Source organism: Lipotes vexillifer, unplaced genomic scaffold (genome assembly GCF_000442215.2).
Source record: "Lipotes vexillifer unplaced genomic scaffold, Lipotes_vexillifer_v1.1 scaffold36, whole genome shotgun sequence".
Taxonomy (NCBI): domain Eukaryota; kingdom Metazoa; phylum Chordata; class Mammalia; order Artiodactyla; family Lipotidae; genus Lipotes; species Lipotes vexillifer.
This window is the reverse complement of record NW_006792448.1, coordinates 4249633-4261773: the sequence shown is the minus strand read 5'-3', so window position 1 is coordinate 4261773 and position 12141 is coordinate 4249633. Positions and strand designations below refer to the sequence as shown.

General features: G+C 45.1%; 1 protein-coding gene across 1 annotated transcript in view; it reads left to right on the top strand.

The window, feature by feature from the left end:
* The window catches only part of KATNAL2 (katanin catalytic subunit A1 like 2), a 40885-nt gene that overhangs the window by 5799 nt on the left and 22945 nt on the right, over window positions 1–12141 (top strand). Inside the window, exons 3-9 of the mRNA XM_007465610.1 lie at window positions 388–505; window positions 1617–1715; window positions 3876–3974; window positions 4184–4261; window positions 7117–7215; window positions 9414–9477; window positions 9676–9794. Of these exons, the coding sequence (XP_007465672.1) occupies window positions 388–505; window positions 1617–1715; window positions 3876–3974; window positions 4184–4261; window positions 7117–7215; window positions 9414–9477; window positions 9676–9794 (676 nt within the window). The remainder of the gene's footprint in view (window positions 1–387; window positions 506–1616; window positions 1716–3875; window positions 3975–4183; window positions 4262–7116; window positions 7216–9413; window positions 9478–9675; window positions 9795–12141) is intronic.

Sequence of the window (12141 nt, the reverse complement as noted above, 5' to 3'; positions counted from 1 at the left end):
CAGGAGGACCCCTTCCTGCCCCGCACCCTTCCCCTGGTCTGAGTGCTGTTGTTTAAGGAAGGTGGGAAGAAACATCGGAGGAGTGCTTGTATAGCAGTGTGTTCTTAGGGATAGAAAGCTATCTGTAGAAGCCAGGTGGTATGAAGGGGAAATGAAGAGAGGGTGTCGGGGACCTCCAGGAGGAAGTGGACCCTCTAGCCCAGTCTTGGAGGAGCCTGGATAGACTGAAGAGGGACAGGGCCGGGCTGGCAGAGTGGGAGGACGGTGCAGACAGACTTGCATCTGCAGATCTTTCCAGAGCTCTCTTTAAATGCACTGTGCAAGGTGTTTAGCTGCCTCAAATTCAGTTAAAAGGACTTCCACCATGGTCTTTGTTCCCTCCTCTAGAGTGACGAGCGACAGTTGTCAAAATCTTCCCAAGATCAGCCAGCAGAGGCCACGGTCCAAAACCACGGTGGGGAAGCCAGGGGGCGCCAAGCCCCTCCACAGGGAGCATCCTAAACAGGTCGGGCCTGCTTTACTTGACGTTGGTAAAATTGCAGGTGGCTGAGAAACAGCCCCAAGAAAAAAGTCACATTTGTTTGTTTATTGAGCACAATTTGATTTTGTTAAATTGTAGATTTTCTTCCAGCACTCTGGGTTAAAAGGACGGGCAGATCCCCAGGCTTCCTTTCTTCACTTCGAAGGAGGACTCCTTCCTCCCCACAAGCTTTCCACTGGTCTGAGTGCTGGGTGACAGGCCTTGAGGGATGAGTCCTAGGCCCAGTCAGAGCAGGAGGGCCTGGTCCTCACGAAGCACAATCCTCCCGCTTGAGGAAACTGTAGGTGCCAGCTCTACCTGTCCTGAAGCGTGTCCCTGGGATCCGAAGTGTAGGCCAGTGTAGTCTCGGGTGTGGCTGGGCCTCACAGTCTCCTGCTGGGTTTCTCCAAGCCGCACACGGTGGGTCACCACCCCAGACCTCCACACTGGACTTTCTGGGGAAAGAGATGGGTAGCAAGAGGAGAGAGCCCAGCAGGCAGGTAAAATCCATGCCAAGAACCTTCTGGTTTAGGACAAAACATACCAGGTTTCAAAGGAAAGAGAACTAATGGAAATGGTGAAGAGGAATGGAAGAATGCACGTCAAAGCGGTCTGGCGGGATAGAAAGGCATCATCACAAAACTCAGTTGGTCAAAAGGAATCTCTCACCTGCAAGGAGGTTGTGTGGTCCTGGCCATTGCAAACTGGCTCAGGGGGAGGGGAGGTGAAGGGGGGCAGGATGAATCCCACAGGAGGTTGGCTAACTGTCGACTATGTTGCATCTCCAAACTCAGCCGCCCCTGCCCACAAACACCTCTGGTCCGAGGAGAAAAGACAGGCCAGTGAGTGGGCATGGGTGGAGGCCCAACCATTTCCTCCACTGCTTGTGCTCTCAGCACCTGTGGCTTCCTGGGACAGCTCCTCCTGCCTGGCACAGGCAGAGTTTATTCATCTTGTTGGGTCTGCACAGAAGAGGTTGAATCACACATGGGAGTCCCCGTTTGCAGAATGGTGTGGGACGACAGGACGGGCAGCTGCAGCCAGCATCTCGAAGTTGCTTTCCGCAGCTGACTTCTCACTGTCTTCCTCTCTCCAGGAGCTTGTCAATCACACTCATAAGGAGAGTGCTGACTTTGGCTTAAGTATATCTGGAATCAACAAAGGCAGTGGAGAAGAAAACATCCGCCCACCAAAAGTAAGTGGGACTTGTGAACTGAATGCTAAATGGGGGAATTCCCTTTTCTTTTTGAAAATGAAAAATTTTAAGTGTTATATTTGTCAAAGAGGAAAGGTAATATGTGATGATCAAAGGTTGGCTGTGGGGTGGGTTGGGAAGGGACTGGCTGAGGATGAGTCCCTGAGGTACTGGTCTGGATCTCCCTCCTGGGTGGATGGACTTGAATGAATGGCCCCATCTCCAAGGGGCTCAGTTTCCCATTTGTAAATTGCTGGGTTTGGAAGAGATGGCTTCTAAGCTTCCTTTCAGCTTAAAAGTTCTGTGATGACAGTAACAAAGTGCTCTGCGTTACCTAAAGGAGTTGTGGCCTCGCACACATTCTTTTCTGCCCTGTCAGTAGGAGTTGACTAGCAGTGTTCCTTTCTCCTTGGAGATATGGCTCCAGGCTTGAATGTAATTTCATGTGAACCAGGAAACCGCAGTTGATATAAGGCTGATCTTGTCCTCAATAGATATTTACCTCTTTCCTAATGAACCTCATGTCCTGATTCGTAAATAACAGTCTCTCAAACAGAAAAGACCCATATTGGGTAGTTGTAGGCCAAAGGTAGGTAAAAATGGGTCACTTGGAAATAAAAAGCAGCATCGACACCAACGTGTTTCTCTTGATTATAACTTTTCAGGGTTGAATATCATTGAGTCATCTTTCTTTCTTTGATCGTACGGGACTGCTGACTTACCTCTGGCCAGCTCTTCTCAGGCAAACCAAACTCTGGGTGTGTGTGTCTGGAGGGGAACTGGGAGCATCTCCCTGAAATCAAGGGGAGCCGCTTCATGGGCCAGAACTGGCTCCTTTTAGGGCCTCGATTATATGGGTGATTCCTGGAGGTGACACATTTGAATCACTGCTGCCCATGGAGAAATACTTCCCTGCTCACCGGCACTACCCATGTCACGTTTTTGGTCACTTGTGTGCCCAGCAATGCTGCTCTCATGAACATCTCATGTTAATGTGAATGGATGTTTCTGATCAGGTCAAGGAAGGGGCTATTTAACCCAGCACTTAACCTTAAAGCACTTAAAGAATCTGGCTGTAAATTCTCTTTGCAGAAGAAATGTCCTCAGGGTAAACTGTGGACGGTTTTCGCCCTAGAATTTCATAAGCTGAATGAGGGCATATGGTCAGGGGCCTATCTCAAAAATGGGTCTTTCATCGCCATCTCAGAGCCCCTAGCTTCATGATTCCCAGGCCCCTGTGCAAATTTTGTAGATGTGCTGTTTCCAAAGGCACTAGCTTTGGAGTCAGCCTGCCTAGGTTCAAAGCCCAGGTCAGGCCTTCCTGGCTGTGAATCTTGGGCAAGTTGTTTAATCTCTCCAAGCCTCATTTCTCTCATCTGTGAAATGGAAATAATCATAGTGCCCACTTCCAAGGTCATAATGAATGGAGTGCCTTAGTCTTACACCCAGCACATAATAAACACTCAGTAAATGTTGGCTACTGTTACTGTCTTTTATTTTTTACAGGCATCCTTGCTTTTTCATTCTGCCTCTAGGGGAGACAGAAGGAGTATGGATAGGGGAGACAGATATCTGGGTTTGAAACCTGGTCTTAAGTCACTTGTTAGCTGTGTGGCCCTGGGCAGATCATTTAACTTTTCTGGCCTTACCTCCACATCTGTGAAACTAGGATGCCACTCCCGACTAGCAGAAGTGTTAGAAGGATTGGAAATAATCCTCACAAGTACCTTGCACACCTGTTTTGTGCCAGGCAGTCTCCTGAGTGGTAAATGTACAGTGTAGTCCATAAATAGGAGCTATCAATATTCTTGTGTCAGTGAGGTCTTCCTGCGTGTGGAATGTTTAAAAAGGACAAGACAATACAGAGGAAGTAGACATGTAGGAAGCAGATGGTGTGTCAGGAACTGACAAATGCTTGGGAATTTTATCCAAACCAACTCCATTCTGAAGAATTTCTTTATAACTCGTTTCTTTTTCCTAGAGTGCCCCAACTTGATGAAATCATCTTGTTCATTATTAGTGCAGTTTCTTTTTGAGGCTTTAAGTTTGCACTACATACCAAGGCACATAAATGTGTCTTAATTTAATGAAACTGAGCTATTAAGGTTAGTCTCCCCTCATGTTTTAATAGCCGTTTCAATAACTGTTACTCCCTTTCAGGGCCAAATCATTGACTTCCGAGGGCTGCTCACAGATGCCATAAAAGGAGCAACCAGCGAACTTGGCTTGAACAGCTTCGACTGTAACCCAGACCCTTCAGTAAGTAGCTAAGATGGGACATTCATCTTGCAAACTGCCAAAATCCAGATGAACTTTGGGAATATAATTTTGAGTCCAGAGAAACCTTGAGATCAAGTCAAAGTTCATAGCAACCTGCCACCATTTGTGTCCTGGAGATCCGTGCCCTGTTTTTCTTCCCAAGTGATGAAGTAACATTGTAACGTTAGGCTTTCTATTCCCATCGTCAGGAACGATTGTTGAAACCTCTGAGTGCATTTATTGGCGTGAACAGTGAGATGCGAGAATTGGCAGCCGTGGTGAGCCGGGTAAGATCTGATATTCAATTCACAAATTTACGGAGGCGGATTGGGGCTCCTGGAGCATTGTGGGCTGCTTCTTTTATTAATAACAATAAATATAATCATTTATTTATAAAGTGCCCCCACTTGCAAAGGCACTCATATTGTTTAGAGGCACAATAATGCATGATGAATAAATTATAGAATCGTAAAATTACAATGTAAAAAGCCCACCATCTCACTATAGAGGCCAAGAAAACCCAAAGAGAAAAGGACTTAGAGTGGAAGGGACAGGTGAAAGGGTTTAGAGCCGAGCCAAGACTTAAGGAAAGAAAGCCTCTCAGAGAAGGAAAGAGCACGTCTGCGTCTTGTTTAAACAGTCGAAGCCTAGAAATAGAGATGTTGGGAGTCTGATTTCCTAGTTGGAAATTTTCATGAAGAAACAGATGAGTAGGAAAGATTTTACCATCCAAACTACTGATTTTTCAAGATTGGCCCCCAGGACCTAAAGACAGTGAAGTCTAATGGTTAACGATACAGGCTGTGGAATAGGTTGACCTGGATTTGATTCCTAGATCGTCCTCTTTCTAGCTGTGTGACTTTGGGCAAGTTCCTTGGGAATAGAATAGATTCCTGAGTTATAGGAGGTTTTTCTAATTTCAGTGATCTCGTATTTAATGAAAGACTGAAACCTAGACAGGCTCAGAGAGATGTTTAAAATGATGCAAGAACTTTACAGCTGCTCTGAGGTCGTTAAGGTCCCCCAGGTCTCCTTTCAGCCCAGCATTTGTCCCCTGCACGCCTCTGATGTGTCAGGCATGTGCTGGTGGCTGGAAACACAAAGGTGAACACAAAGGACTCAACACAGTCCTTGCCCATAAGGGTTTCTCGTCCCACGGGCAAGGTGCACTTTGAGAGCATAACGGATGGGTATTGTTGGGCCAAGGAGTGGGGAAAGTGTCAGGGAAGAAGATATGCAGGAAATAGCCACGTGAAAAGAGAGTAGAAGAGGGTGGGGGGAGGCGTTCTGGGCAGAGGTACAGACCTGTGAAATTGTAGCGCTTGTGCAGTGCTCAGGAGCCAACTGGGACGCAAGGAATGGTGGGAGATGGGCTGGAGAGAGAGGCCAGGGTTCCTGCGTGTAAGGGTGCTGCGAACAGGACCAGGGCTGGAGTCAGTCTGTAGGAGACTGGGAATCTTCGAAAGTTGTCCATCAGGAGAATGGGGCAATCAAATGTACTTTTAGACAGCTTGTTCTAATGACAGTGTGGAAGGCTATCAAAGACATGGAGATAGGAAGACCAGCTCTGAAGTTATTGCCAGTGAGAGGATGAGGGACTGAGCCAGGCTGTGGTAATTAGGATGCGTAAGAGAGCAGAGAAAAATATTTTTATACCCCCAAATCAATAGTCTTGTTAGTGTTTTTGCAAAAGGATACCAGGACTAGTGATAATAAAGTTGTAGAGTAGAAGTGGCCTGAAAGGATTCCATTTGGAGCCCTTCCCGCAGTACAGTGGGAGGCAGTCCTGCAGCCCCTGCTTGAATGCTGACAGGGATGGGAGCTCACCATCTCCTGGGGCAGTCCTGCTGAGTCTTGAGAACTTTTGATTGATATAAGGAGGGACTTCCTACTGGGAACTTAAACAGTACCACGTGGAATTCAATGGCAACTCTAGGAGAAGGCAAGGAATACTGCTATTATCTATGGATGCCTTGAACTCCAAGGTAGTTGAATCCCTACTGTGTGCCAAGCTTTTCCTAAGAAAGTGCGGTAATAAGAATGAGTGGGTGGTCCTTCAAAGACAGGGTGGTTCTCCCAAGATTTTGGAAGACTGAGACCTTTGTCAGCTCACCCAGGAATGGATCATACCTATTATACACCATGAAAATCACCTGCATAAATAGTTTCTCTAATAAAAGTTGTCACTTCTGGTGAAGGGAACTGGGAGGATGGGGGACAGAAGTGGAGGTATAACATCTCACCAGAATTTTAAAAATATGTTTGTATATTAAACATATGTATATGTTTAAAAATTAAATAAATATAAAAGTAGTTTCCAGATTGTTCTGTAGTCACTCAGAATGACTTTGGAAAAGAGGTGGGTTTTTTGTTTTGTTTTGTTTTGTTTTGTTTTTGGCTGTAACACTCTAGACATTCAGCTTGCCCAAAACAGCTCCTACTGAGAAAGGCCCCTGAGTGACTGTTCTGAGCGTCTAGCGAAATTGAAGTTTGGAAACTGTAAATTAGTATCAGTAAAAGCTACCTTAATTGATTACCCTCAGTGGTTGCTACAGGGCTCTGCTATGCGAGGGGAAGATTTTCGCTTGGTTCTTGGCTTCCTTGGATTTTGTAGAAGCAATTGCTCCTGATGGAAGTAGGGAGCGATCACTAGGGAAAAAGAGAAATTGGTTTCAGAGGAGGGTTATCTCTTTTAGGCAGCAAATTAAGAAAGTGTTTTCGAGATCAAGGAGCAAGAGAGAGGGCAGGCAACGGCTAGGAACTGTGTTTCAGAGTAAAAGCTAATGTAATTTGTAGGCATATTCTGTAGCTTCTTTGATTACGGTTGTACATCAGCATGGTTGGCTATTGACTGAAGACAGGTATAGTCCCTCATTAGAAGATTTTTTTTTTTACCCTAAAAGTACCATACTATATCAGCAATGTCTTCTTCAGGGAATATCACTGAATATTTTCATGACATCCCTTTGGTGAACTAGCCTCAGATTACAATGTGTATATATACACATGTATCTAATACGAAAAGTGTTTATCACAAGCACTTTATGTCCTATTGTAAGTCAGGTATTCTGCTGCTCCAATGTTTATTACAGCTGTGGAGGAGAACATTAGCTTTAACAAAATGATCAAATGTGCCTTGCAGGACATTTATCTCCATAATCCAAACATAAAGTGGAATGACATTATTGGACTCGATGCAGCCAAGCAGTTAGTCAAAGAAGCTGTTGTGTATCCTATAAGGGTAAGGATGGGAGGGAAGCCTCTTGGGAGATATTTCTGTTCATTATCCATTGGACAAGCTATATGTCATATACCCATCAGGAAGAGAATGACAGGGTGCTTTTCTGTCCACAAATTAACTTTTTGCCTGTGTCACAGTATTTTGTCAACACTGGAGCACCAAGGCTCAGCCCATTCTAGGCAATTTGAAATCATGTTACATATTGGTTGAAGGCAGGTGTCTGCTCTAAGAGGTAATTTAAGATCTAAGACTCTATAGTACATATGATTTGTCAGTTACTATAGGTTCAAATCAGCCTGCCTCCCTAAAATTATTTAGAGTAGAAATACCTGCCGTAAGAGAGAGCATCTGACTTTGTTTGCATAGATCTTCCCCCTGCCCCCAACACCCCCATCATTGGGGGCTTTGCTTTCAGCTGGTTGTAAAGACTAGATGGCCCCTTCCGGGGCACTGGCCAGTAGAGCCATAGGGTTGTGCTCAGCGTATTCCTGACAAGTTTTCGTGCAGAGTGGCTCCACTAAATAGGAAGAAAAATAGAAAAACAAGACTCTTCGTGTTTGGTTTACAACAGTGGCGATGAGAAGGTCAGTGAACCCCACGGCTTTTGCTGTGTAACAGACCACCCCAACACTTAGTGCCTTAGAATGACAATCATTTACTTGTTTGCAATTCTGTGGGCTGGGCTTAGCTGGGCCAGCTTGGCTCTTTTCCACGTGATGTTGGTTGGGCTCACTCACACGTCTGGGGCATCAGCCAGGGTGGCTGGAAAAGATGGAAAAGCTGTGAAAGCTGGGAGCACCAGGGCAGCTGAGGCCTCTCTCTGCCTCTCATCCTCTGGCAGGAGAGCCCAAGTCTTGCTCACACGGTGCAGAGAGTTCCCAGACAGAAGCAAGAAAGGGCAGGACCCAATCCGTGAGCCTTTCCCGTGTCTCTTCTTATATTCCGTATATTTGCTCGTCTCTGTTTTCAAGTCTCTTCTTCTATTTGCTAATGTCCCACTGGCCAAATTCACAAGGCAAAATCCAGATTCAAGCGATAGACAAATATTCTCTGCCTCTTGGTGGAAGGAGCTGCAAATAATTTGTGGCCGTTTTTTGTAATCTCCTGCAGTTAGGATTACAGATTTACTTTATTGAATAACCTATTTATTCTTACCACTGGGCCCTTGCAGCCCCTGATTTTTGGATGCTTCTTTTTGAATGGGACAAAATCAGTAAATTTGGACTGTCTTCCCTTTCTTCCTTCCTGTGTTCAGACATGGGGGTAAGAAATATACTGGTGTTCAGAATTAGTAGAAATATATTTATTCCCTATTTCCTCTGAGTGGCTCTATTGTACAAGACTTCTTGTACGGAAGAATAGAACTTCCCAATCAGACTCTCTGGTTGTGTTATCTCCATGGTATTAGAAGTTCCACATGATGTCAACATTTTGACATTAGCATCAGCAAGAAACTAATAGCTAGTTATAATTTTACTATTATTTTTCCTTCTCCTTGGTTCTCTATCAACTCCAGATGGCTTGAGTTTGAACTAATGGGAGAGACTCACTGAAGGTCCACGCATGTCCTGTTTGGAGTCAGTGTCTCATAATGTATTCTGCCCTGAATGTTCGCAACTTCCAAATCAGGCTTCACCATAGCTTTGAGCTTTATTCACATACACTTTTGTATGTTGGTTCTAGTATGTATCTTAAAGAGCATACCTGCTTCACAACATTCAAAAGATTGCCAGATGCTCTGCATATATATCGAACTCTGGGGGAAATGATGTTATGCATGTGAGAAATGACTATTGAAACGGAGAGAAAAGTGCCTACATATGCCTTTCTTCTCCTTAAAATAACTGCTCTTTTAAAAAGTGACAAAAATCGGGCTTTCCTGGTGGCGCAGTGGTTGAGAGTCCGCCTGCCGATGCAGGGGACACGGGTTCGTGCCCCGGTCCGGGAAGATCCCACATGCCGTGGAGCGGCTGGGCCCGTGAGCCATGGCCGCTGAGCCTGCGCATCCGGAGCCTGTGCTCCGCAATGGGAGAGGCCGCAACAGTGAGAGGCCCACATACCGGGAAAAAAAAATTAAAAAGGAGGGCCTGACGCAGAGTTGCGTGTGTTTCACCCTAGCTCCCCTAGCTTGCCTGAGCTCAGGGTGTGCAGGCTGACGTACAGATACTAAACCTCATCCTTGTTCCTTGCTCCCATAGTACCCACAGCTGTTTACAGGAATCCTTTCCCCCTGGAAAGGACTGCTGCTCTACGGACCTCCAGGTAAAGGGCTTTCTGTTTTGGCCTTGGTATGAAGCGTGTGTGCAGAGGACGAGTTGCCCCATCTGTCCTTACTTCAGGGCTGGGGCAGTGCTTGCTGAGTAACCACCTCCTGTTTTGCTTGTGTGACTGCCTTCTGTCTGCAGGCAGAGGAATGGAGCTCGAGGGCCACTCATATATTTTACCCACATGTGATTCTAGGTACAGGAAAGACTTTGCTGGCCAAAGCTGTGGCTACGGAATGCAAAACAACCTTCTTTAATATTTCTGCATCTACCATCGTAAGCAAATGGAGAGGGGATTCAGAAAAACTTGTTCGGGTAGGGATTCTTGAGTTTGGTTTTTTAGAATAAGTTCTGGCAAAATACCGTGGTACAAAATGAGGTTATATCTTATTTGTTTTAAGTGATTTGTATGTTCACATTTATCCTGGATCTTAATTACCAAAAACCTGGGAGGTAGATTGACTACTATATGTGGCTATCAGTCATGCCCCTATCATCAAACATGATCTCCCTTCCTTGGAGAATTTGACCAACAGCTCTTTTGCAATTCATGCGACTTGGGAATAGAAGCTGGAAAAAATTGTCTCTGAAGTGGTCTATTATTTCTTCATTCAAGAAGCATTTATTATTAAGCATGTGCAGTATATTTAGTTAACATTTATTGAGAGGCTACTATGGTATATGCTAGTCCCTATACTAGGTACTCTAAGGAAGAATCAAGAAACTTAAAACTTAATTATTCTTTCAGGTGCTCTGAGCAACTTTCCTTCGCAGAGCCCATAGCCTGTAGGGATCTTTTTCTTCCCTTAAGAGATTGTTTCCACCTTTACAATATCTCATTCATAGTATATGGCATATTTTATATTATAAAATTTTACTATATCTTCCAGTCACCTTATGAGAACACTTGTTTTTTGATTTATGCCTCAGTGTAAGGTAGGTCCTGCTCAGAAATCCTGTTAAACTGTTGCACTCTGTAGGGTGACTGATAAGTAATCAATACAAAGTGGATATAAATATGATATATTTTCTGAAAAGAAATTACTCTAAAATATTATGCTTAAATTACATTACTTTGGATAGACTTATTTTCAAAATATTGTGGCTTATTTGGAAGTGACAAAATATTTTTAAAGGATTGATTTACCCTAAAATAACCTATTACTTATTACTTTGTGATTGCTCTCAAGTTACTTCAAATGTGTAAGTTTTTATAAATTCTTATCACCCCTACCAGACTGCAATTCACGGAAGTCTATGTTGACATCTTCTGTTTCATTGTTCTTCATCTTGAGTCTAACTCAGTGCCAGACAGGGTTTAAATTTAGCTGCTCCTAAATTTATGGGTTCCATGTGATTCTAGTTAGCTAGATTTCAATTAGCTTAAATCCAGCAAACTAGAATTCTTATCAGCCTGAAGACTTTTTTCTTTAACATTCCATTTCTGCGTGATGAGGAACAACAAAACTTACAAGGTGCCCCCAGAATCAGTTTAGATTCATCTCCTGTTATGAAAAGTGGTGTTTTGAACTATGAGCACAAAACACTGCAAGGTGCTCGGAGAAAGATTCCCCGGACAAGACTCACCCAGGCAAAGAAGAAATTCAGATGTTTAATGAATATTCTTTTTTTTTTTGTGGTACTCGGGCCTCTCACTGTTGCGGCCTCTCCCGTTGCGGAGCACAGGCTCCGGACGCGCAGGCTCAGCGGCCATGGCTCACGGGCCCAGCCGCTCTGCGGCATGTGGGATCTTCCCGGACCGGGGCACGAACCCATGTCCCCTGCATCGGCAGGTGGCCTCTCAACCACTGCACCACCAGGGAAGCCCTAATGAATATTCCTAACAAAGATTTAAACTAAATGGACTTTCTTGTTTAATGTTGAATAGCCAGAAAAGTCATTTAACTAGAATGCTCCATTCTGTGTGAGCATTTTATTTAACTCAAGTTTTCCTCTGCTTCAGTATTGTTTCGTTAGACTTCTAAGAGTTAGGAAATGATTCCACCCCCAATTTTTTCCCCTTCCTTTACCATACATTTAAAAAGTAGCCTTTTGGGGACTTCCCTGGTGGCACAGTGGTTAAGAATCTGCCTGCGAATGCAGGGGACACAGGTTCAATCCCTGGCCCGGAAAGATCCCACATGCTGCAGAGCCACTAAGCCCATGCACCACAACTACTGAGCCTGTGCTCTGGAGCCCACGAGCCACGACTACTGAGCCCGTGTGCCACAACTACTGAAGCCCGCGCACCTAGAGCCTGTGGTCTGCAACAAGAGAAGCCACCGCAATGAGAAGCCCATGCACGGCAACGAAGAGGAGCCCCTAGAAGGGTAGCCCCCACTCGCCGCAACTAGAGAAAGCCAGAAAGCCAGAAAGCCCAGGTGCAGCAACGAAGACCCAACACAGCCAAAGAAAAAAATGTAGTCTTTCTGAAAAAAATAGTAAAAAAGACCCCTGGGCCTTCTCCCCGGAGGAAACTACTGCAGTTGCTTTCCAGAACATTTATTTATATCTACATTAACATCAACAACTGTATCTCAATCTCCCTCCTTTTAAGATACAATAGGAGCGGGCTTCCCTGGTGGCGCAGTGGTTGGGAGTCCGCCTGACGATGCGGGGGACGCGGGTTCGTGCCCCGGTCCGGGAGGGTCCCACGTGCCGC